Below are 25,225 nucleotides of genomic sequence, written 5' to 3' on the forward strand. Positions count from 1 at the left end.
AAATGTAAGAAATCTTCCAGCTGTAATTTGAAGGCAAGAGGCCATGAACGTAACAATTCAAAATATCGGCATACATAATGAAATACAGAAAGATCAAAAACATCCAAAACTTGGGCAGGAAAAATTTTTATCACGAAAAACAAGTCATAAAGAAGTAAAAATGACACAAAACGATTTACATTTATCTATAATATTATTTATATAGAGCACGCAACTATGATTAGAAATAAATGTATAAAACTGAGAAACATATATATGTCACTGAATCGATCGTTTCTTTGACAAACTGCTTGAAATGTACAAAAGACGTTAGGTGGTCCAAGTATTAAAAGCAAATACGTGTAAGATAATGATGATATTTTCAGCTAAGTGCTGTTATAGCTATTGTGGCAAAGTTTTAATCGAAATACTCCAATGGATGATCTTCGTCTAAATTCACTAACATTTTTTCGAGTTTTATCCTTCCTCCGCCACATTCGTAGTCTTGATGAATGCAGAGATGAACAAAACACACTCCAGCATCAACCTGTATATAAATTTTAGTAGCTAAGTTATGCCACATAGGTCTTTGTTCCAGCTACATGAAAACTAAGAGAAATCTAAATATTTTTCAATGAAATTGATGTGACAAAGAAACATAAGACCGACATTTTACCTTAACAAAGTATTTTGTCCCATGTTCCAGTTGTGTTTTATATTCAATTGCAACAAATCTTGGAAATGGAACTTTGCATTTTTTTGCCTTTTCTGCTGTGTATTCAGCGACAGGTCTAACCTTAACATTATTAATATAATGAAAACGTCATTGAAAGTCTTTTTTACCTGGGTTTTATGAAGACGAAACGCTAATAGAGAAAAATTAAAGTTCTGTATGCTTTTTCAAAGCACAAGTATGTTATTAGATCCTATGACAAAAAATAGGATAGAGGTGTTTTACCTTATTGCAAATTTTCTGAATATCTCTGTCAGTTGGCCTTGATTCACTGATCCACCAAGGGTCAACAACCATTTTTACTGAAATTTTTAAGAATGCTACAATAGTTGAGCTGGCGGCGAGTTCGTTTCGAATAATGGCTTTTTGCTATAAACTTTCGTGCTTTAAGAGTATTACGATATTAGTTTCGCTCATATTACTATTCATTTTTATCGTTACAGGAAGGAAGACGAGACTATGCAAGCCTTGTCTTTACAATACTAGCATGGGAATAAAGAGCGATAGAAAAGCGTTTCCCTTACTAATGAGAGGCGAATCCGTGATTTACAAAAGAAATGTTAAAAAGATGGCAATTTTCAAATAGCCTTTTTTTATATCACAACTGATTATGAAAGTTTTGAATTTTATTTTAGTCACTTATAAAAAGTTTTTTAAAAAAGTAGTTTTGAAATTTAGGTATTTAAATATATTCATCACAAAGTTTGCGGTACAATATTTCTCAGCTTTCAATCCATAAAATGTTTTTTTAATGAGGTGTTAAGTTGTATTTTTCATTTCGAATCATCGGCAACTGTCGTATGTTGATCGTGTCAATATCGGAAAAACAATTAAAAGAGCAATTCAAATGAATGCCATTTTCTTCAAAATTTTCTATTCATAATGGTTTTATTTTGTTTTTTTTCATTCAAAAACCTCAAATTATATTTGAAATATTTTCTTGTCTCCAAATTTACCTGGTCTCATTGTTAATGTATTTGTTAGCGTGAGAAAAGCTCTGTCACAGGTTGATATGATAATTATAGTACTCTGCTCGTCCGTGACGAACACAAAGTTAGGAAATACACAAGCATCTTCTAGCAAAAGCGCGTGGCAACCTGAACGTGCTGTCTAACTATTTCAATTCAAATTTCTTATAATACTTATAAACAAAGTGGAAAACTTGTAAAATATTTATGGAGTTCATTGATTTGCTTTGATTCAGGAAAAGTGAATAAAAATGAGTAAAGCATATTCAGGAGTCGACGAACTTACCCTTAAAATAAAGACAAAGTCAGGTGAGTGTCAAACCATTTTTAAGGATGTTAAACATCCCTCTACTGACCGTATACATTTCATAATCTAAACACAAAATTATAGAACGTCCTTAAGTGTTTTGTTTACACTTAGCTGATACTGTCAGAGGGCATTATTTCCTTGAAAACTACAATATATTTTTCCTGTACCTTTTGTACCTTTGTGACCTTTGGATATTTAGAGCTCTCAACGCAGAAAATAGGGCATTTTCCCATTATCCCTGTCATTCATTAGTTATTTGGGCCAGTATTTTTCTGTCGGAAATTGTATACTAAGTCTATCGTTGTTGCCTTCGGCGATATTTTTGCAAAATGTTTCAAAATTATTGTATATAATGTATTTAATTATAAATCGTTGCTAAAGTATACAGTATAATTAGTTTATGTGATGAAGAAGTATACCTCCAACTGGGGCAACTTAACCTTAAACAATATCTCAACACTTATTAACTCGCGTCACATAGCATAGGCGTAACTAATCAGAATTATAATCAGAATTGTCTTTCATAGCCTGAGTTTACTAAACCAGAGTTTAGTATTGAAAATGTTAGGATGGTATCATGTTGTTGTTGCTTAGAGTCATTTTGCTGTATGCAATGCAAATTCATAACCATTTCTTGCTTTATGATTAAAATGTGGTTTTGTTTATTGATCAAAGTCGATTCCATATCACATTTGATCTTGCATACTCGAAATATTTCTTTGCTAACAGGTGGTGATTAAAAATGTTCCGTTCATGAAACAATAACCAAGTAATCCATGTTGATGCTTTTCACAATGTTTTATTGATGCCAACATTTTAACACGACTTTCAAAAATGGAAAATATTCACGCGGCGAATTCTTTCATATTTCCAGAATCGTGATTGTATTAATGAATGCATAATTAGAATTCTCCGTCTCACAATTCACCTCAATAAAATATATTCCGATTTCTTCCTGTAGCAATATCGTTCGTATAGAGAAAATATTTGAAAATATAATATAAAATGAAAGTAAGGGGTGTTATAATATTAAAAATAAGCCAATGAACAGCAATATTTCATTAGTACCACCTCCTGAGAGGAAATACTACTCTCTGTTATCATGAAAGCTATTAAGTGACCATTTCTGTTTTGCTTTGCTCTTCAACATCAACACTACTGATTACATGATTCATTTGGATTAATCATCATACTTCTCCTTACTCATATTTTGGATCAAAAGTTTTGTATTCACAAAATAGTTATTCCTGTTGGTTATCAAACCTTGTTGTGATTGTAATTTGAGATTTTACATACTCAAGCTTTAATTTGACGAGACTGTTCACTTGAAAGGGTGATTTTCTTGCTACGTTTTAGTAAATGGAATCCTATAAAGGTATTTTTGTGTCTAAATGCTTTGCATGAGGTGTTTAAGCTTTCAAGCTGCTTTTCATCTTGGGAAATTGCATAAGTATATATGTATATTATTATTTGATGTACAACCATTTCCAACAAAATTTATGGTGAAAAACTCTCACCTACATCATGACATTTCTTATTTTGACTTAAACACATCTTTTACTCTTCATTGTCTTGAAGAATATTTTTCTTTTATTACATATTCTCTCCTTGAGTTTATAAATATTGTCCAAATAATCAATGGTTAAATACAATTATATTTTCTATATGTTGATGATTGTTTTAACCCGAGACTACTCTGTTGAAATGCAATCTTTGTATTAAGGTGAACAAGAGGGTACCCAAAAGAAGACCTTTACAAAATGGTTAAACATACAGTTTAGCAAGGTATGTAAATGTTATTTTTGTTTTAACCAGAATTATCACCTATACTTATGCTCATTGTTCAACTTCACCAAAATGTGTCTTTGTCTCTAGTAACTTGTACAAGAATGTGTCTTTGTCCCTTCACAAGCAGGGGTGCACATTAGGGGTGTGGGACACGCCCCATCTTTGTGAAATATGTATAATATGTTGGTATAGAAACTAATCGAGTGTGAAAAAGCTGGTTCAGCTAAAATTATGAGCTATTCTATCAAGTAATGACATTACAATGGTCCCCATGAAAATGTAGAACCCTCAGTTTTTTAGGAGATGTTTGCCCTTGTTGTTGAGACATTTCTTGTTACTTTAATATCACCTTTAAGTTGTATTCGAACCCAATTATCATTTAGGGCCTTTGTTTTTTTCAATAAATTCAACACTCCATTCCATTTTACCTAGACATCCCCTGGTTGTTCTTATATCCTTTAATTATTCCCAACTGTCCCAGTCGTGTCCCTTATAGTAATTTTTGGAAAAAATTCCTCACCTAACCTCACTCTCCGACCTTTCAATCAACATTCACTGTTTACTTGATTGACTGTATAAACTTTCACTCTTTCAGGCTCGTGCGAACGCTGAAGTGAAGGATATTTTCAAAGATCTTCGAGATGGCACCAAACTCATTCTTCTTCTCGAAATTTTAACTGGAACAAAAGTTGTAAGTAGTAGTTTATGTCATCGTAACAATGAAATACACTTCATTGTTTGTAAGTTGATTGTAAAAATATTATAATTTTTTTGTTTTGTAGAAACGAGAAAAAGGACGATTGAGAGTTCATCATCTTAACAATGTTGGTCATGCATTGAATTTCCTTGCTTCACAAAAGGTAAATATGAAAAATGAATGGAAAATTACCTCTTGCTATAGTGAATTGCTTATGGCAGTTTAGAATTTACCGCACATTTCTGCTATGTATGTTTTTAGGTTAAACTTGTTAACATTCGTAATGACGACATTGTCAACGGCAATCCTAAACTGACGCTAGCGTTATTGTGGTGCATTATTTCACATTATCAGGTAATTATTTTGTGCTATTCTTTACCGCTTCGAGTTCATCATCCACATCCAACAATTTGTCTTCACATGTATGCTGTTTTTTTTCAACATAGCTACATGCGTAGTAATCTACGTAGTGTTGTTGCACAGGCGCCAAGTTATTTATAAAATGTGTGAAAATCATGTTGTCTCCCACTGTGCAATTCTTTTGCTCAATAGTGTTTCAATGAAAATAGCTACATATGAATGTTTCAATGTTATCTGCTCGCGTGTCTAGCTTTTTCCGCCACTATCTAACGCTATATGGCTTCGGCATTTGTAAACGTATGCAAACTTTTTCGATATATGTTATGATTTTACTTCAGCAATGGTTGTATGATTCGTTTTGTGAGGTCTTTTGATGAGAACGATTTATGATGATATGTTGTATTGTAAACTTATTCTGTTTGAAGATGTGTTGCCTGTTTTATGTTTTCTTGCTTTATGATGCTCAGACCGTGACAGTTTATCGATTGACTTTTACATGTTTTTCATAAGATTGATGGTTAATGACCTGTGGCTAATGTGCTATCCTTATGATATGTGATATTTGTTCCCTGTTTCAATTAAGACAATTTTATTTTAGGTGAGCGATGTTCTGCGTGAGGTTGTTGGTGATTATGTACAAGATATGTCTAAAGTTGAAAAGACACTTCTTGCTTGGTGCAAACAATCAACTAAAGGGTGAAATGTTTTTTTCTATTCATGTTTGGCTAGCTCCATACCGCACAGCATCAATATTAACATTTCATAGACTCGTCGTTCATTAGCTTCATGGTGATTTTTTATTGTTTAGTTACGAAGGTGTAAACGTAGTTAACTTAACAACAAGTTGGAGAAATGGACTTGCATTTAATGCTCTCATTCATCGTCACAGGTTTTCTACATGTTTTAATGATCCACTAAATATCCCTCGTGATCCTCTCACTCGTTCTCGATTTTTTATTCAGACCTGATCTGTTTGACTATAAGCCGTTACTAAGAAACAGCTCCGTGGAAATCTTGAGCATGCGTTCAAAGTTGCTCATACACATCTTGGCGTAGGAATGTTACTGGAACCAGAAGGTTCGTTGAAAGAGTTGAATTGGGATTTAAAATTAGTGTAAACAAAATACGTGTGACTATGGAGCTGCGTTTGTATGACATCATAAAGGACTTAATTAAATTTTGAAAAAAGTTCTAATGAAAATAAATACAATACTACACCTCACTTCATGTAATACGAATTTTTTTGTAGATGTTGACAGAGACCAGCCGGACAAGAAATCAATCATGATGTATTTAACAGCATTGTTTGATACACTCCCTCACAAAGAGATCGTTTTGGAGGATTCCAGTGAACTGAGCAGCACCTCGACAGAAACTATACAGAGCTCTCGTTTGATCAAAGTTTCTCAAAGCAAATACGAGGTATAAAGTTTTACACTACTTTAATTCCAATTCGCCGTGGATCTAAAATTTTTGAAATCGTCTGTAGGCGGAACCCGGCGAAGAGACAACATCATCAATTGGAGAATGGGAGGATTATAACGAGACATTGACTGAAGTTCTTGCATGGCTAGAGAAAGCAGAGAAACAGTTGAACAGTCAAGCAAAGATCTCAGATGATGTCGATGTTGTGAAGGATCAGTTTCATGATCATGAGGTAATTGGAAATGGTAATTATAGATGGAGATCAAAATGAAGGGACTAACTTGGTATATTTGAGAGATGGAACGCTTACGGTAGAAGATGTTTATTGCATGATTGTTTATCAATGTTTCTGTAGTACTTCATGATTGACTTGACCAATCATCAGTCAAACATTGGCAGCGTGTTGGAGTTTGGAAACCAATTGATTAGTGAAGCATTAGTTGGAGAGAAGGAAGAACATCAGATTAGAGAGCAAATGATCATGTTGAATGATCGTTGGGAGGCATTGAGGCTGGCTGCTATGGATCGACAAAGCAAGTAAGACATTTTTTTTAACTCTGCGATGTAAGTGTTGTTTTTATCTGTTTGTCATGTTGTTTTCTTTATATTCTCTAGGTTACATGAGCAATTGATGGATTTACAGCAGAAACAAATCGATGAGCTAGCGTCGTGGCTCACATCTGCTGAGGCTAAAATTGAAGGCAGTGCTCATGTTGGCTCTGATACTGAAACTGTTCAACGACAAATTGAAGATCACAAGGTAATGGCGAAATTGAGAGTCATATGAGTTCTTACTTGAAAACTCAATACAACATTTGTAATCTTGTAGCGTTTCCAAGAAGACCTTGAAGCACAACAACAGAAAGTGAATTCACTGACCCATATGGTTGTCGTAGTTGATGACAATGCTAATGATAATGCCACAGCTGAACTTGAGGAACAGTTGGGGATACTAGGGGAGAGATGGTCGAGTGTTTGTAAATGGACCGAGGAAAGGTGAAGCTAGCAATTACTTTGAAGAGTAGTAATGGATATGTTGACAGTTGAGATATTTCGTTCTCTTTTTTTGTTTGAAGATGGGAACTATTGCAAGTGTTGCAGATGAGTTGGCAACAATATTTAGTCGAAGAAAGTCGTCTAAATGAATGGCTAACATCGAAAGAACAAGAAGTTAACGAAATGAACAAGATTGACGCAAGTGACATTGATAATGTTCACAAAACAATAAAACAACTGCAGGTTTGTTTGGTTTTTTTTTGTAATGGTGATCGTTGTAATAGAATGAACTACGACGTCATAACTTGTGTTTACCTCAATAAATATTGTCTTCATTATAGTTACAGGAAATAGGCTAGGACCAGTATAGAGGCCTGTTCATTTCAAATGTAAAGGGGAGGGGGCAAAACTATCCGGAAGTAAAAATTGATGACTTCTTTTGATTGTGTTGGCGTTGTTTCTGTAGAGATTAGAACTAGAGATGGCTAAACAACAGACGTCTTTCCAAGATTTCAACGATGCTGCTCAAAAAGTTGCCGAAAATGTCGATGAAGATTCTGCTTCAGTTAAACAGATACAAGATCAGATGGAGGATTTCAATGAAAGATGGAATGCTCTTACATCTCAAGTCACTCAACGTATATCACTGGTATGATGACAATTGTTGCATTTATATCTTAGTATTGTTTTAAACACGAAGCTAAATGATGAAATGTTGTTTTTTAGTTGAAAGGACTTGACATAAAACTGACTCAATTGAAAAAAGAAATTGATGATAGTGTACAGTGGATGAAAGATACTCAGACTTTACTTAATTCACCAATGGCTGAACCAACTAAAGTTTCTTCAAAAGAGCTTGAAGAAAAGAAAGAACTTATTCAGGTTGTCTTATTCATCCTTAGAAAATAATACAAAGTTCTATTTGGTTACTTCAATATAATTAGGTGATTTTCTCATTGAACAAACCGTTAATAAATATAGTTGTTGTTATCAACCCCCCCTGTCCTTCTCTCCAAAAAAGAAGACCTGTAGAAATTGACGTATTGTGATAATTTCAGTGGCTATCATTGTGCTAAGTTGACAGTTTTCATAAAGTATTGTTGGCTACGTACGTACATATCTTTGTTACGAGCACAAAAGCTTTCTGCTTTTCTTCTGAAGTTCTTCTTGTTTTGATACTTGCTGTGTAATGGCCAGGGTTCACTTTCATAATGATGATCGACATGGACTTATTTACAGCTTTTTTGATGTTTTACAAACCTATTTTTCCATGTAGTCATTAGACAACGCCGTAAAGAAACGTAAGACAAGCATTACCAAAGTAATAAACAAAGCCAAAGAGATAATTGCTGAAACCAAGAGTGTTTCTTATCGCGCAACGACTGTGGAACAATTATTGGCAGACTTTAATTCTCGTTGGGAGAAATTGTGTAGTTTACTAGACGAAAGAAAAAATCGATTAAATCAAGCTACGAAAGACCAGAAAGTCAGTTATATCATTGAGATCATTACAACTCTTGAAGTGATTATTATTGAGGCCGAAAAGGAACTTGATCGTATGGGACAGATTCCTGACGACGAGTTGAGAATACAAGAACAGAAGAAAATCATTAAGGTTAGAAAATCATCTAGTTTGAAAATCTCCCTCCTTACGTTTTCTTCATCCTGTTTTTTTTGTAATTTGTTGATGTACATTTTTTAGCGAAGAGAAGAGGAGCTTCTTTCAAAACAGAAGGAGCTCGATGATTTGACTGCAAAATATTCTGATCTAGAGGAAAATGAGAGATCGGAAGAGGTTGAAAGAAAAATGACTCGATTTAAAGAAAAATGGTCCAATGTTCTTACCTTAATGGCAAACAAAACAAAAACGCTAAATGTCGCTTTGGAATCTGGTCCACCACAACAGTATCGTGATACGATGGATGAATTATTGAAGCGTCTAAAAGATATTGAAGAAAAATTAACAGTTGAATTTAAACTCACTGAAACAGCGAAGTTAGAGGAGCAATTATCGACTGTTAGAGTAAGTTGTTCGAGTGATTTGTGTTGCTGTTGAGGAAGGTAGATAAGTAATTTTTTATTGATTATTATAGAACATGGAGTCTGAAGTGAAATCAAATCAAAAGACATTGGACAATTTGAACAATAACGCTGATAAAATTGTGAAATCTTTAACTAAACCAAAGGCTGAACAACTGCGGCGTAGTTTGACTGCACTCAATGACAAATATAAGGAAGTGATATTGCTGTTGGAAAAACGTCAAAATCAAATAGCTAAAGGTAGTTATGTGTACTTGACATATTTTAAGATCTTTTTTCTTCGATTCATAGATTCATTTTCTTAAGTATCTCGTCATGGATTATCTTGTCTCGGATTATTTTGGATAATCTTAAGTGAGATTATCACGTTGTTTTTCAGGTATCAATCAAACTCGACAATTTCAGAGCGAGATTGCTGGCTTAATGAAATGGATTCGTGATGTCGAGAGTTTTATTCAGGAGCAAGTTATCGATGGGGATCCTGAATCGCTGGAGTTACAGCTGGACCAGTGTGAGGTTTGTTGTGAAAAGTTTGATGTTAATTCTCTATATGTCGGTCAAAGTTTTTTTCCACTGAGTTTCCATTAGCTTCGCAATTTTTGCTCATGAGCAGCGGTCGCCACTATAGGATTGATAATACCAAAACCACTCATAATAACAATGGTATTTATTTCTTAGGCGTTACAAGGCGATATTGGTAAACTTCAGCGAAAGATGGATTCGCTTCAAGAGACTGGTACCTACATCACCAACAAATCCGAGCCATCTTACGTTGCCAAGGTGAAGAAACAGCTGGCAGAACTCAAGACAAACTGGGCGGTCGCTGTTAAGCAGTCGAACGAACAGAAAGAGAAACTTTCCAAGGCTCTCAACGATGCTGAAAAACTCGACCAAGACATCAAAACAATAGTCACGTGGATGAAACATGCGCGAGCAGGTATCGAAGACGATGAAAGTACTTTGCAGCATGCTGACGTAACCCAAGAGAGATTGGATCACTACAAGGTACGAACAGCAAGATCACTGTTTTTACTCGTACTGTATGAATATTTAATGAGCACAATCTAGTATGTGGTTTTTTAATCCACACACTTTTTAAAAATTAAAGTTGTTTTTTGTGCTCGTCGGAACAGTTTTAATTTATAGTTTATTGAAGTTGTCGGTTTTAAATATTTGACGTGGACATTACAGGAAGTTTTGCATGAAGTAAGCAAGAATAACTCAGCGGTTGCCAGCATCAACACAACTGCAAACAAAATCATTGCAAGATCGGATAAAACTGCTGCTACAAATCTTCGTGAAAGGATCAAGAAGTTTAATACAGATTGGACTGAACTAAAGACTTTATTAAACAAGAAACAACAAGAGGTTCTTAAGCTGCAATCGGAAATAAAAACATTTGACCGTGCTATTGATAGAGAAACTGAGAGGATTGGGGAGATTCAGAAGGACGTACAGGCTTGTTATGAATCAGTGGGCAAAGATGATGTAATTATGGAAAAATCTCTTGAGGTGAATATACGTAAAGAAATTACCAAATACCTTCAAAGGCGACACTTTTATCGACTTTCTATATTTTAATTTTTTAGACGTTGCAGCGTCGCATGGCAGAACTCGACGAGGAGGGCCCGTCATCACCGGGTGCACTTGGTCAGCAGTTGATTACTAAAAAGGTTGCTATGGTAACTGTCAAACAACGTCTACAAGAGTATCAGACTCTTTTAAGTGATCTTAAGGAACGAGTAAAGAAAATAGAACAAATCCTTGAAGAAGAGCTTGGTCGCCGTGAGAAGTCGAAGAAAGATATTGGGTTGATTAAGATATGGATAACGAAAACTATTCAGATGATTGAAAGACGGCTGGACAGTAGCGAGCCTGTAGACATTGCTACAATTGACGTAAGCACTACTTGATTTATGTATTTTCATTGGCAGTCAATGATTCAGCGACTTTGTATGTTTATGTCTACTATGGTAAAGACCAACTCCATTACCACCTCTTTTACCACCTCTCTGCGCGTTATTTCAAACTGATTTTACTTTCCCATAGGAGTTGAAGGCAGGCTTTGTCGAACATGAAAAAATGTTGGAAAGTTTGGAAAAACAAAATCGCGAATTAATGGCAAACGCATCAGAGAAACAGCAGAAAGAAGTGAACGGTGCAATGGAAGATGTTCACGTGCAATGGAAGTTAATGAAAACCAAGTTTGAGGAATTGAAATCTCGACCTTCGCGTGAAATGGAATCAGAGTTCGCATTTTATCATGGACAGATATTGTCATCTATTGATGGTATTGCAAGACGCTTGAAGAAAATACGATTAACGTCATCTGAACCAGCAGAGATCAGGAAACAGCTGAATGAATGCAAAGTACGACTGTTGCATGTTGTCGTAAAAACTCGCATTATGTGCCCATGATGAAACTAGAGTATAAATTCATCGTCTTAATAAAATTACGTAAACTACGTATACAGCTCTGATAATTTGTTTCTCTTTTAGCAACTTCAAGACGATAACAAGGAGTTGAAGAAAACCATTGAGACATTCTCTAAGACAGGTCACAAAATCATTGCCGGCATCCCTGATGCTTCCAAGAAATCCGAAATTCAGAAGCGTATTGATGAAGTTGTTGTACAGCATGGTGAGATGGAGAAAAAGCTTTACAAAAAAGAAAAGGTTACTACATATATGCATCATTCAAGATTCATTTTACCAATATTAACTTTACAGTAGTTTAAACACATGTTACCTTAATTTTTTCTTTTTACAATATTACATACTAGTTTAATGTTTCGACTATATCCACTCAATTTTATATCCACTCAAATTTCAGGAATTTACTGAAGCACTTGAGTTGTCGGAGGATGTTGAGAACAACTTGTATGAGATCGAGAGATGGTTAAAAGATACATCACTGGAACTGAACAGAAAGATTCAAGGAGGATTTCCTTCTGATGTTGATGCAGAACTCGTTTGGAATAAGGTGAAAGCGATGTTCTCCTTTGTCTTGTCGTGTTTTTAAGTATATTTTAAAAATTGCGTCGTGTTTATTGAACAGTTTTGCAGAAACTTAAAAATTTTAATTTTTGGAATGATTGTTTTTGATAGAATCTTATCCATCAATTGACGCGAAAAATGGCAGAGGTTCAGAGCGTTTCTCAGAAAGGTCGTGAACTTGTCGACCTTTCGGAAACTGCTCAATTGGACAACCTTGAAGATCGTATAAATCACGTGAATGAACTATGGGAAGACTTGAGCTCATTGGCTGAGAAACGACAAACGACTTTGCAACATCAAAAGAAACAGGTACATATGGTCTATAAAACTCAATCCTTATATGGTATCTCTTGGATGACTCTGCGTCATTAATATACAGGTAACAGATTTCGAAAAGATCGTTGAAGAACTCAAGGTTTGGGTCGAAGGTGTTGATAAAGCTCTTGCAGAATTGGATAGAAATGAAATAGAAAACAATTTCATTGAGGCGAAAAGAGAGTTTAACGTAAGTAGTAGTAAATATTACAGACAATCTTTTTTTACGTCTGTTGTGGATAGTGATTTTTGAGGGATCAAATTTTGTTGAGGTTTTTGAATCTTCTCATCAAATTCTTTTCTCTGTATGAACCTATCAAAAGGTTTTTTCGTATAATTGTTGGCTCTATTGAATTAAATATATGACGGGAAGGCTATCTTCTGATAAACATGCCTGTTTTTGCATGAAGCCAAATTCTGGAGGTAAAGTCACGCATTTTAGCTCACTGAACTTTTTTGGTCAGGGCATGGAAAGATTATGACTAGTTTAATTGCTTGCCTCCACCAGTTATATTCAGGTCAATGCTTGACGCTGCTAAATATCGCCATTCGTTTGTATATAATTGAAATCATTGTTTCTGTAGAACATTAAACTGGATGTGGAGACTAAAGAACAAAAGTTCGACGAAATGAAATCTCACAGCATGGATTTCGTGAAATCAGGAACAAACATGATGGAGCCTTACCGCCGTCTTCTCGAACGGCGATGGGACAATATTCAAATCAAAATGAAGGAGTTAGAGTACGCTTTGAGATCTCATAAAGAACAGAAAGGAGAACAACCTGTTGATGAAGGTGTTACAATGACTAAAATGATTGCTGTACAAAGCTCGGCACCAGACTCCTCCTCGGATGATTTATGGTGGAGTACAGATGAAGTTGTACCCCATAAGAATATTGGTAATAAGTTAGTAACAATAATGATTCAAACGTTTTGTCCTGAAGTATAAAATACAGAAAGGTTCGTGTGTTTTCCTACTTCATTTAACGTAATTTATTGTCGTTTATTTCAGACGACGTTGGTCGTTCAATACGAGAGATTTTAATCGAGATTCGTACAATTCAAGAAATCACTGAAACGATAAAGGTGACACCAAGAGCCAAACATGATGACGAAATCAAACAGAAAATTAAGGTGTGTAGAATACATTAAACGTAATGATTAAGATACTGTGTTTACAAATCGCTACTCGAGATTTGATATTCGACTCCCATCTATACTACCACACCCAGTCCAAAAAAATCATTAAGAAGTAAAAAATATACATGTTGATTAATAGTATTTCGTAAAACATGAACTAAAATTTCCAGCCAGACGTCAGTAAGATAAACATTCACAAATTTACGAGTGTGATGATTTTTAACTTGTTTTATTCCGTATTAACTTTCCCCAGACAATAAATCTCCGTCTGGATGGCCTAAGCCCGAAGATAGACCGTGTTTTGTCCGAGGGTCGTGCGGTTGTTGATCGTGAACCTGACCAATCTAAAAAACGCGAAGTTCGAGAGGAGTTATTGAAGCTATCTGCTCAATGGTTACAGCTGTGTGATACTTACAGCAGGAAAATCGTGATAATTAATCCTCAATGGTACCAGTTTAGAAGTAACGTTCCCAGTACTAAACTATGGATAAATTACATGGATAAACAACTAAGATACGTTCAACCAGAGTCTCACAAGGTTCTTCAAAATTTATCTTTTCCCACAATCCTTTTATGACGAACTAAATATTTTTTACCGTGCTTCCAGAGCGCATTGAATGATGACGAACTTCACGAAGAGGTGTTGGAAATTGTGGAGAAGAAAGTGGATGACCTTCAAGAACGTGGAGTTGATAATATGCCCGAGAAAGATTTTGTGACCATGCGCAAGAAATTACAGTTGATTAGTAACCGCTTCAACGAGTTTAAAAAACCTCAAGGTTATTTTTTGATAAAGAAATGATAATTCAGTTTTGTTTATAGTTAGTCTTTTTATAGTTCAGTCCTGTTTATGGTCCAATACCGTTTATAGTCCGGTCCCGTTTAATGTCCAATTCTGTTTATTGTCCAGTGCTTTTGATAGTCCAGTGGCGTTTATAGTCCAATCCTGTTTATAGTCAAGCTCTGTTTACTGTCCAGTGCTGTTGATAGTCCAATACCGTTTATAGTCCGGTCCCTTTTATTGTCCAGTTCTGTTTATTTTCCACTGCTGTTGATAGTCCAGTGGCGTTTATAGTCCAATCCTGTTTCTGACAGATTGACATGTGTTGTTGCTTCGTTTTACAGGTTATAAAATTTGTATTTATACTGGAGACGACAAAGATTCTGGAACTAAAGCTAATGTTTACATGAAATTATTTGGAAACAAAGGAGAAACAGATCCAGTACAGTTGCGAAAGTCTGAAACCAACGATGTACAGTTTCAACCAGGGCAGGTATATATATATGTGTAGATATTATCAGAATATCTCTCTAAATTTCTAGTGTTATAGAAAATATCCCTTTTTGTCTTAATTGAACTTTTTTTTGTTTTCAACGACAAGGTCGATGTCTTTACCCTATCCGGCATTCCTTCTGTTGGTGTGATTGAGAAACTCAGAATATGGCACGATAACACGGGACCTGATCCTTCGTGGAAACTTCGTAGTGTCTCGGTGCAAGATCGTATTACTGGCGATGTTTACCTATTCGGCTGTTACAGTCTGCTCAGCAAAGATGAAGGATCAATTCTTGGTGATATAAAATGTGCTGGAAAAGCAGAACCCAAAGGTGAAGATTATATAATTTGTATGAAAACTATATGTTTTAACATATCTCTTGTTACAAAAGTAGAGTAGTAGAAACCTATCGAAAATACAAGCTTAACTTAATTAGACTTACTTAAAATACAGAAGCAGAAGATGCAATGATGGGTCGTCATAGATTGCTGACAGTTTCGTGGCGTGAATACACTGCTCCAAAAGAACAACCTGATGAGGTTGACGCTGGCCTACGTATGTCACCTGGATGGAAATATGTTGATGAGATCAAACGAGTGTTCGAGAAAATCCGTGCCATTGAAAATGATCTTGTATCCTCTGAACTTCATGGTGGCGATTATGAAGATTTTGCCAAACAAGAAGATAAAATCATGGTTGGGGAAAATTCTCCTTTTCATCTTCAAAACTCGTCTTCATTGCTTTCAACATTGTTTGTCTGTTGTAGAAAATTGGTGTTGATATTGATACTCTTCGTCCTGAAGTGGACTCTATCTTTGACCGCAGCGAGACTGAAGTCCAGGACTGCTCGGGTAAAGAAGCTGAGGCGATTGAGCAAGCATTAGATAAGGTGAAAAATAATAAAACTTGTTCATATTTTTCTTATCTTGATCAATACAACGGTTTTCTCGGAGCGGAGTTTGTGAATGCTGCAATAAGAAATTTGAAACATTAAAAAAATAAAAACTTTTTATGATATTTGTTGTTCAGGTTCAATCTCGCTGGAGTAAGCTGAATCGAGAATTCAAAACTCGCAAAGCACGCTGGGAAAATGCAGTTCAGATCTGGCAGACTTTCCATAGAGATATTAATGATCTTACGTCTTGGATAAATAGTGCTGAAAAGATTATCCGAGAGAGCAAACTGCCTTCCGGAGATCTTGACATTGATCGAGCTAAGCAAGAACAAGGGGTTTGTGCTATACTATAAATTGTTAATTACGTTGCTGCCCTTTGCTTTTAAACATCAAAAACCATCTGGTCGTTTCGTTTGAAAAATGTTTCAGTCATCAATCAAAAGGAAAGACACGATTAATGATAGTAACTCTATACTAGGAAGGAATTATCTTTATAATTACGTTATAAAATATGACGTATCGAATTGCAAAGTTGTGTTAAGAATTTCACATATTTCGTGAATGCTCGATCGGATACTTAAAGAAAAAACATTCAAGTACAATAAGGCAAGAATATTAAATGACTTAAAATAAGTTTAACGGTAGTTTAGTGACAGAGCGCTCCTCAAATAACGTTTGATGAGCACGAATTTTTTCATGACTTTATGAAATACTTTAGTTTAGTTGAAAATATTTTATAATGTTGAAACATTCATAAGCTTCTTTTTCCATTGGTGTAGGATGTCGTCTTGCTATAACATTACGTTATGTCTAGCAATGTTTCATGAAACTAATATTTGTTAACGTTTTCTTAGGCAATGCACAAAAATCGTTTATTTTCCTATATTCTTTCTATAAGTTGTTTTTTAACATTAAAACGATTGTTAACATTCCATTTTCTTTCCCTCAGCCTTTGGAGCAAGCAATTGCTGACAACGAACCCACCGTAGCAGCTGTAAACAGGACAGGGAATGAGATTATTAAACACTCCAGTGTAGTTGAAGCAGAAATCCTTCGTGATAAACTTGACTCTCTCAATAAACGCTGGAAGATTATTTGTACAGAGATCGCGGATAGACGTGAAAGGTGAGATTGGGAGTTAGACAAAAAAAAGTTAGTTTATCAGTGGCTTATGAAACACTAGATGACGATTTTGTATCTTGGAAAAATCCGTGTCAATAATTCGATGAAGATAATCAAAAAGTTTTGTTTAGGTTCCATGAAGAAGATATGGAGTATGAGGAGTTCGCTGATGAATGCCGGGATCTAACTCAATGGATGAATGAAGTGGAAGTATCGTTGGCTCAGCGCGATCCATCTCCCGCTGATCTTGATGGACTGCAGCATCAACTTGCTCGTGTCAAAGATATTGAATATGAAATGGTTGGAAAGGAAGAAACAGTTGTTTCCATACGTAAAACAGGACAACGTCTACAGACAAAACCAATCTTATCCAAACCGTCAAAAGAAGACGTCATAAAACGCATGGAAGCAGTCGAGACCCAATGGCAGAGTATTAAAGTGGCCGTACCTTATAAACGGAATTCTTTGGAAGATCGTATTAGTGACTTGAACAAATTTAATGTTGATCTCGACAAACTATACTTGTGGACATCTAGCACTAAAGATCTCATAGATAACGAAGCAAGTCTTGGAAAAAAAGACGACAGATTCTTAGAGGTCAGTTAATGTGTGTTTTTTTTTGTAGCTACAAAGGTAACAATCTATAATTTCTTTTTGAACATTTTAGGAAATTGAACGGAATCTAACCAACAAGAGCTCGATGTATGATCATGTTAACATGAAGTATGAAAAGTATCAAGAAGAAAGCCTTTTATCAACTAGCGCTATTCCTAACTCGATGCACGAAAAGTGGCGAAAAATGAATGCGGACTGGGGAACAATCTCTCGTTTTGTTGAGCAACCTTCAATGACGATTGTTGTTGAGAAAACTACTGTTTCGTTTGCAACGCCAGATATACTTGTCTCGCACTTTGATGAAGGTAAGCAAATATGTTTTTTCATATTTTTAGGCTCCTCTTATTGTCTGTTGTATTTTTGATTCCTTTTTATATCCCTCTCATTACTGTTTCGACTTTTAATTGTACTTTTTACCATTTATTACAGATAAGACTCCATGGCCTAAGTTTGACAAAGCTGTTTCAGAGCTTCATGACTGGCTCTCTATTGTTGAAGAAGTCATTAAAAGTCAACGCATCATGCTTGGTAACGTTGATGAAATGGAACGATTAACGAACAAACAGAAACAGGTTAGTTTGCTGGATAAGAATAAATGAATCATGAATGATTTGAAAGATGCATTTAGGATTTTCATTTAATCAATGATCTGTTTGTGTTGTTACAGTCTGTGGAGGACGAACTTCGTGGTAAACAGTATCTTCTGAATGATATTTCTGAAATGAGTCTTAAACTCGAGGAAGAGACAGACGATGAGTCCCATAAGAACATATTGCGTCAACAGGTCCAGTCTCTCAAGGATCACTGGCACAGGGTCCAACAGCAGTCTAATGAATGGTTAACACGGATAAACCTGATGTGGGATTTGTGGAGACAATATGAACAGATCAAAACAGATCTGGAAGCATGGCTTACCAAGGCAGAAGAAAAAATGGTGAAAATTTGGAAGGCGTCTGGAAATACTGTCGCGGAACTGGAAGAACTACTGACAAATCATAAGGTATGCTATTGGATTTTATTTATATCCCTGTGGTTCTTTATGATACAGAATGACTTTTTGTTTGCCACAGAATTTTGTGGATGAAGTCGAGAGCTGCCGACCGCTTGTAGATAGGTTGGATGATGTTGGTAACGAATTAATACGAGAATTCCCCGAGCATAATCCGAGTGAAATTCGGTTAACTTCACATCGTGATACACAACGTTACAACAAACTGGCTTCAAGGTAAGATAAACATGTTTACTGAATCGTTCAGAACCGTTTTAGAATTAATATTTTTAACATCAATATTAACAATCAATACTGTCTATACCTTGAAAAGTGTATCTTTTGACTAAATATGAATGTATGATTGGATAGTTGTAACGAGTGTAAATACAAGTTGGAAGAACAGTTGAATCGCCTTGTTCAGTTTCACGAGAGCATGATTGAAGCACTCACTTGGCTCACTTCAACAGAATCAAAAATTGCTGAGTTGGATAGTGCGGCCGATGCAGCTGAAGAACACACCGATCGCTCATCTTTGAAAGAAGAACTAAAAGTTCGTAATTTGTGTTCATTTATTGTTGTTGATTGCTTATCCTCAAACATTGAAAACAGTGTTGGAATACACAATACTTGTGTGGACTTTTCTACATTTTTATTTCAATAAGATCGAGAGCATTTCGCAGTTTGGTAGGTTGCGTAAATTGTTATGTTTAGTTGACATTTGAAGTTTGTCTTTGTAGGTTTTAGAAGTGGATATTAACAACCACCAAGAAACTTTTGCTTCTCTAAACGAGACAGGTCAGACAGTAATGTGTGATCTTGAATCAGGAGAGGTTCTTACTGCTCTTCAATCCAAACTTGATGATATAAATGATCGATGGAACAGTCTCAATGCAAGGTTAATTGATGTTGGACACAAACTCGATGGAGGCGCAACGGAATGGACACAGTTATTCCTCGATTTAGAAGAGATAGTTGACTGGATAAATCGAGCTATCCAGGAGTTGGAGGCTCAGAAACCAGTGGGCAATGACATTGAAACTGTCAACGTTCAACTAGAGACACATCAGGTCTGTGATTAAAAGACATTGTTTTGCAATCTTTAAGTGAAATGGCATTTTTTGTATTTGTTTGGTTCGTTGAAATAATTGAAATAGGCAGATATCCAATACAAGATACCAAACAAATTTTCTTAACAATGTTTAATGCATTAATGCAAATTTATAGCATATCAGTAGTCATTACCGAAAAAAATAAGATCTCGAACTTTTTTTTCTTCAAACCACTCCTTACGGGCTCAATTTGTGAAAACAGACCATTGTCCGAGATTTCTTGTTAAATGGTGACATCTCGATTGAGATTCTTAAATGAGCACCCTCCTTTTTCTCTAGGCTTTCAGAAACAAATTGAACATGCAACGCTTAGTTATTGATCGCGCATTGGAGTCTGGGAAACGCCATCTTGAAAATTACGACACCTTTCAATCAGCATCGTCATCGCGATTGCACCTTGCCGAGAATCTCCGAAGTCAATTGAACATGATCAGAGAACGTTGGCCAATCTTAGTGAAAAATAGTGAAACATGGCAAAAGACGCTTGAAGAAGCTTTGAGAGTAAGTAGATTAGTGTAGATAATACTAGATAACTATAGCAAATTATTAAAAAAGGTTGCAAGTGATAAACACTAAATGTGTTTTTTAGTTGTTGAAACTCTTGGAAAAGAACGTGTATGATTTGGATCAAAAACTTGACGAAGCTGAGAATTACAGTAATAAATGGACATACGTGACCATTGAAAATGCGCAAGACGAGGCTGATAACATGAAGGTAGCTACATATACATAGGCATTTTTCTCATGACAGAGATGAAGATAATCGCAGGCTGTTTAATTACTCGTGGTTAAAACGTGTATCGAACATGTTTTTAATATATTTTCTCACATTTAGCACTTCCACACCATCATTTCCCCCATACAAGGTATGTTGGATGACGTGGATGGAACTGAGAATAACTTACGTAAGAATCACGTGACTTCCCCGCCAATGTGGCAGACACGTCTTGACGGAATGCATCGTCGTTGGAAAGAACTGGAAATTAAGATGTCGAACCGTGAGAATACGATTCAAGATAAACTCGCACAAGGACCCCTACAAAGTACATAAGATGAAGCATAATCACTTATTATTCAGCATGTTGACTCTTTATCGTTGATCTTATGTAGTGAGCGTTGTTGATCCTTGGGAAAGAGCAATTTCTGCAAACAAAGTTCCATATTACATCAAGTAAGGCATATCATCTCTCTTGTTTCAACACGATGAACATCGTGTTTTTACTGTTTACATTGTTTTTTAGCCACAAGACAGAGACCACTCAATGGGATCATCCTAAAATGACTGATCTCTATCATCAATTGGGTAAGCCGGACTAATTTTGTGTCGAAATCATATTTTGGATTTATTATTTTCTATCTTCCGTTTCCCCTCGCGCTCAAGCATTGAGTAATTGAATTTTTTATTCCAGCTGAAATAAACGATGTCAAATGGAGCTCTTATAGAACGGCAATGAAATTACGATGCATTCAGAAAGTTGTTGGATGTAAGTGTGCTGCTGTAATTTTTCATAATTTTTTTCCAGGAATACAAAGATAACATTTCACATTCATTTTTGTAGTGGATATGGTTGACATAAACGTCGTCATTGAGGCTTTCAAGTCTCACAATCTTTGTGGTTCTCATGAAGACATAATTGGAGTCTCAGAAATTGTGAAAGTTTTGACTTCCATCTTTGAACAACTTGAACGAAACAATGGACAGACTGTCAATATTCCTTTGTCAATTGATCTCAGTTTGAACTGGATATTGAATGTTTATGATAGGTTAGCAGTGTACTAGATTTGAGATTATTGAATGGCGACTTTTTACTAACGCTTTGTGTTTGATTTCTGATATTTCTTGTCAGTGGTCGTATCGGTAAAATTCGGGAATTTTCATTCAAGATTGGTTTGATCAGCATGTCTCGAGGTCCACTGGATGAGAAGTATAAACGTAAGAAGTTCATTTTCAGTTTTAAAAATAAATCGCCATGCAAAAATGTGCATTCAATCCTCCTTATTAGCTACAAGTTCGATCGTGTTCTTACTCAAACAAATTTCCCTTTTTCATTTAGATCTTTTTTATCTTTTTGCCGATTCCTCTGGTCACGTGTCACCGAAAAAGATGGGATTACTCCTTCATGATCAATTGCAGGTAGTTAATGTTCGATGTCATTTTAAAAAATGTACAGTTCATGTTATTTTTAAGGATCTTTAGATGAGAACGTTTTCTATAGCTGACTTACTTTTTGTTAGATTCCTAAACAACTTGGCGAGGCTGCAGCATTTGGTGGCAGTAACATTGAACCGAGTGTAAGAAGCTGCTTTGAATGGGTAAGAAAGGATATACATGGATGTTTGGTGGTTGGTGCTTCGCTTTTTTGTTTACATTCAATCGTTTATTCATATCGTTAAAACGTTGATTCATATACTGTAAAACATCTAATCTGTTTTAAGGCCAAGAAACCAGAAGCTGTCACATTAAATCAATTCTCGCAATGGCTTGCAAAGGAACCACAAAGCGTGATTTGGTTGCCTACTCTTCATCGTCTTGCAAGCTCTGAAGGCGTCAAGCATGAAGCAAAATGTCAAATCTGTAAAGAATATCCTATTGTTGGTCTTCGCTTCAGATCTCTTAAGTCTTTCAACTACGACCTCTGCCAAAGCTGTTTCTTCTCTGGGAGAACATCACGTGATCATTTAGTCACACATCCAATGCATCAATATTGTCTTTCGGTAACAGTCTTTATCACTTGTCTTTTTTTTATGAAGGTTTTTACAACAACTATGAATAAAAGTTGTGTTTTTTTCAATTCAGACAACAGGACCAGAGGATGTCAAAGATTTCTTCAAAGTTGTCAAAAATAAAATGAAGCCTCGAAAATACAAGAATAAACCTCCAAAGCATCTTGGATATCTTCCTGTTCAAACAATCATGGAGGGTGCTAATCTCGAGACACCAGCTTCCCCTCCCCCGGGGCATAACCAGGATATGCACAATAAACTGGGAATGTACGCCAATCGGTACGAAATCATTAAGTGACTATGGAATTTAACCTAAAAGAAAATAATCGATAATTACTACATCAATTTCCAGGTTGGCTGATCTTGAAGCTGCTGCAGAATACAGCACGCCTCAGAAGAAAGGAAAGAGGTTGGTGCTTAAATGAAGTATATACATATTGTAATTGTCAGATTCTTACATTGTGCTTTGATTTAACATGTAGTAAAACAAACAATGATATCTATGACGAACATAAACTAATAGCAAAATTTTGTAGAAGGTTTGTCAATTGAACTTATCTTTAGCTAAAACATTAAATTTACTAATTGTTATCTAACACAAGTAACGATGAGTTATAAAATATATTTCTAATTATTATTAAATAATATGAAAGCTACTAAATTTGTTTTAATAATTTTTTAAAATCCTACAAAGTAAAATAAATGAGAACGGGTTTTATTAAATGAGAATTCATGTAATGAAACAGTGTGTAAAAGTACTTTCTCATATTTTTTCTTATCGTCTTTAGTTTGGACTCGTCTTCTATTCCCAATGTAAGTCACAACAGTACATATGTAGTTGTTGAAATTTATCGTATACAATCACTTATTCAACGAACATTTCTCTTGATTTTCATAGCAACCGCGAAGTCCAGCTCAGATATTGAAAGAGCTGGCTGAAGAAGAGAAAGAGGACTTGGATAAGACTATTACTGATCTTGAAGATGAAAATAGGTAATAGTATTGTACCACCAGCGTATATTAAGAGATTAGTTTGTGAAAGCTTTGCGATGAAATGTAATTATACTAAAAAAATTTTAAATTGTTTATTTTGCTTCTTTTTGTTATAGAACTCTTCTTGAGGAACTTTCCCAGTTGAAGTCATTGACAACAAGTCGTGATGGTCATCAAAAAGATCGTGAAAATGATGTCATTGATGAGATCAAGCTTTTGCAACAACATAAAGCACGTCATGAGTCACGTGTGAAAGTGTTAGAAGACCACAACAGACAATTGCAACAGCAATTAGCAAAATTGAAACAACTTTTGGAACAGGTTTCTATCGATAATTGCCATTTTTACGCATAAAACACGTTGTTTCATGCGCAATTGTCATTATTTATTTATCTGTTTAGCCATCGGAAAAATCCACGTCACCTATAACACGTGCGTCCTCCGCTGGATCAATGAAAAGGCCTGGTTACAACAATGATTCTACTGCTGGTGAAAGTGATGGTGATGGCGGTGTACAAGATCCTGAGTTGCGTCAGGTGATGGATAAAATCAACACGTCCTTTCCTCATGATCGAGGTATCTTTAACACGTGATGATATTCAATTCGTTTCTCTTGCTTTGTTTCATTTATTATATTGTTATATTCTTTAAGGTTCCTCTGAGGACAGTTCAAAGAAAATGTGATGGGTGATGAAAAACGATGATTATACTGTTTAGTTTTTTAAATGGTGCAATACTTTATTTTACATTGCTACTTGAAAATATTAGTTTCTAATGTTGGTATTGATATAACCTTGATATAGTAGTTCATACTTTGAAACTTGTAATATTTAGATCGTTTATATTTACAAAATTTATTCTTTACGAGTATTGTGAATTTTATTCTCTTGACATGCAGATGTGGTGGATGTTTTCTGCTGAGATTGAAGTACCCATGCGCGTAGGACCTGCGCCCGCGGTAGTGCTTGCGGTTGCTTTAGAAGGGTATATTGAAGGGAAGGGAAGGTGCTCGGGGATCTCACCCTTCTTGTTAAAGTTATTTGTTATGTTAGGGGGCTCAGCAGTGATAAAATATATCAGAGATCCCCCTCTTGTTAAATATTTGCAAAACACTTCTTTGGTATATAATCGCTCTTATATATATTCTCGAGCTCCTTTTATATTTCGTGAAAATGGTATGCATGTATTACTGTGTGAAATTTGATAAATTTGTCAGGCTTATCAAACGCTTGGCTTGACAAAATGCTAGTATAGGAGAAATGTTTCAATTTCTAGTCTTTATTGTCAAACGAATCTTTGCTAATGTTAAAAAAACCTGCTAACGTTTTACCCATAATAGTTATTTAGTTAAGCGCATCGAAGTGCATAATGAAGAATATTGACATTTTAGTGTCTGTAAACTGTATTAAAAACATTTATTCTGTGCATATTTTACTAACAAAACTTTATGTCTGACTACTGATAGTATTTTTTTATAATAACTCTGCTTGTCAAAGACATTGTTCATATATTTTTACCACTATACTTTGAAGATGGAGAAAGTCTCTTTAACAGAAGTGCAGATAAAGAGTTGCAAGCACTTGCAGCTGATAACAAGTGACGTAGCGATTCAGAGAAAGAAGGACCTCATCTGAAATGAAAAATCTTACACAAGCACACAATGGAATGTCAGTTTCTAAAAACAATAAAATGAGCAGTTTGACGAAGTGTCGAATTTTATTAACGTTTTCATCTTAAAATGATATCTTTT

The 25,225-nt window shown here is 35.3% G+C and overlaps 2 protein-coding genes across 4 annotated transcripts; one reads left to right on the forward strand and one right to left on the reverse strand.

The window, feature by feature from the left end:
• Window positions 1–110: 110 nt before the first annotated feature.
• On the reverse strand, window positions 111–4,946 carry LOC124442951 (cystatin-A-like). Of its 3 annotated transcripts, XR_006947442.1 has the most exons (7): window positions 4,855–4,946; window positions 4,304–4,455; window positions 2,158–2,262; window positions 1,967–2,053; window positions 938–1,014; window positions 656–775; window positions 111–526 (listed from the first exon to the last, which is right to left on the reverse strand). XR_006947442.1 is itself a non-coding variant. In XM_046993470.1 (5 exons), exons 3-5 carry the CDS (start codon window positions 1,007–1,009, stop codon window positions 398–400), a joined length of 321 nt encoding a protein of 106 aa, XP_046849426.1. In that variant the 5' UTR covers window positions 1,010–1,014; window positions 1,967–2,053; window positions 2,158–2,956; the 3' UTR covers window positions 111–397. The 3 variants fall into 3 exon arrangements, 2 of the variants coding, with proteins under 2 accessions (XP_046849426.1, XP_046849428.1); XM_046993470.1 differs by lacking the exons at window positions 4,304–4,455; window positions 4,855–4,946 and having other exon boundaries at window positions 2,158–2,956; XM_046993472.1 differs by lacking the exons at window positions 2,158–2,262; window positions 4,304–4,455; window positions 4,855–4,946 and having other exon boundaries at window positions 1,967–2,081.
• Window positions 1,782–24,339, forward strand: LOC124442949 (dystrophin-like). The gene is given in 65 exon segments (XM_046993467.1): window positions 1,782–1,989; window positions 3,714–3,775; window positions 4,374–4,469; window positions 4,561–4,638; window positions 4,737–4,829; window positions 5,434–5,531; window positions 5,644–5,724; window positions 5,798–5,841; window positions 5,844–5,912; window positions 6,085–6,257; window positions 6,325–6,492; window positions 6,616–6,797; window positions 6,876–7,020; window positions 7,090–7,256; window positions 7,337–7,499; window positions 7,723–7,905; window positions 7,983–8,138; window positions 8,533–8,871; window positions 8,959–9,279; window positions 9,350–9,536; window positions 9,676–9,812; window positions 9,975–10,301; window positions 10,488–10,808; window positions 10,886–11,194; window positions 11,346–11,666; window positions 11,796–11,972; window positions 12,130–12,279; window positions 12,405–12,602; window positions 12,673–12,798; window positions 13,193–13,508; window positions 13,622–13,743; window positions 14,003–14,287; window positions 14,357–14,528; window positions 14,875–15,023; window positions 15,132–15,357; window positions 15,480–15,721; window positions 15,793–15,915; window positions 16,056–16,256; window positions 16,871–17,046; window positions 17,175–17,640; window positions 17,711–17,963; window positions 18,088–18,230; window positions 18,326–18,658; window positions 18,729–18,883; window positions 19,019–19,199; window positions 19,387–19,716; window positions 20,038–20,259; window positions 20,348–20,473; window positions 20,594–20,801; window positions 20,869–20,929; window positions 21,000–21,061; window positions 21,168–21,242; window positions 21,318–21,522; window positions 21,606–21,691; window positions 21,813–21,892; window positions 21,994–22,071; window positions 22,195–22,473; window positions 22,556–22,761; window positions 22,835–22,891; window positions 22,965–23,021; window positions 23,271–23,295; window positions 23,381–23,475; window positions 23,592–23,796; window positions 23,877–24,051; window positions 24,128–24,339. Coding segments are annotated over 65 exon segments (11,136 nt in total). The 5' UTR covers window positions 1,782–1,931; the 3' UTR covers window positions 24,160–24,339.
• The last annotated feature ends 886 nt before the right edge of the window (window positions 24,340–25,225 follow it).

This window comes from Xenia sp. Carnegie-2017, unplaced genomic scaffold (genome assembly GCF_021976095.1).
Source record: "Xenia sp. Carnegie-2017 unplaced genomic scaffold, XeniaSp_v1 HiC_scaffold_20, whole genome shotgun sequence".
In the NCBI taxonomy this organism is placed as follows: Eukaryota; Metazoa; Cnidaria; class Anthozoa; order Malacalcyonacea; family Xeniidae; genus Xenia; species Xenia sp. Carnegie-2017.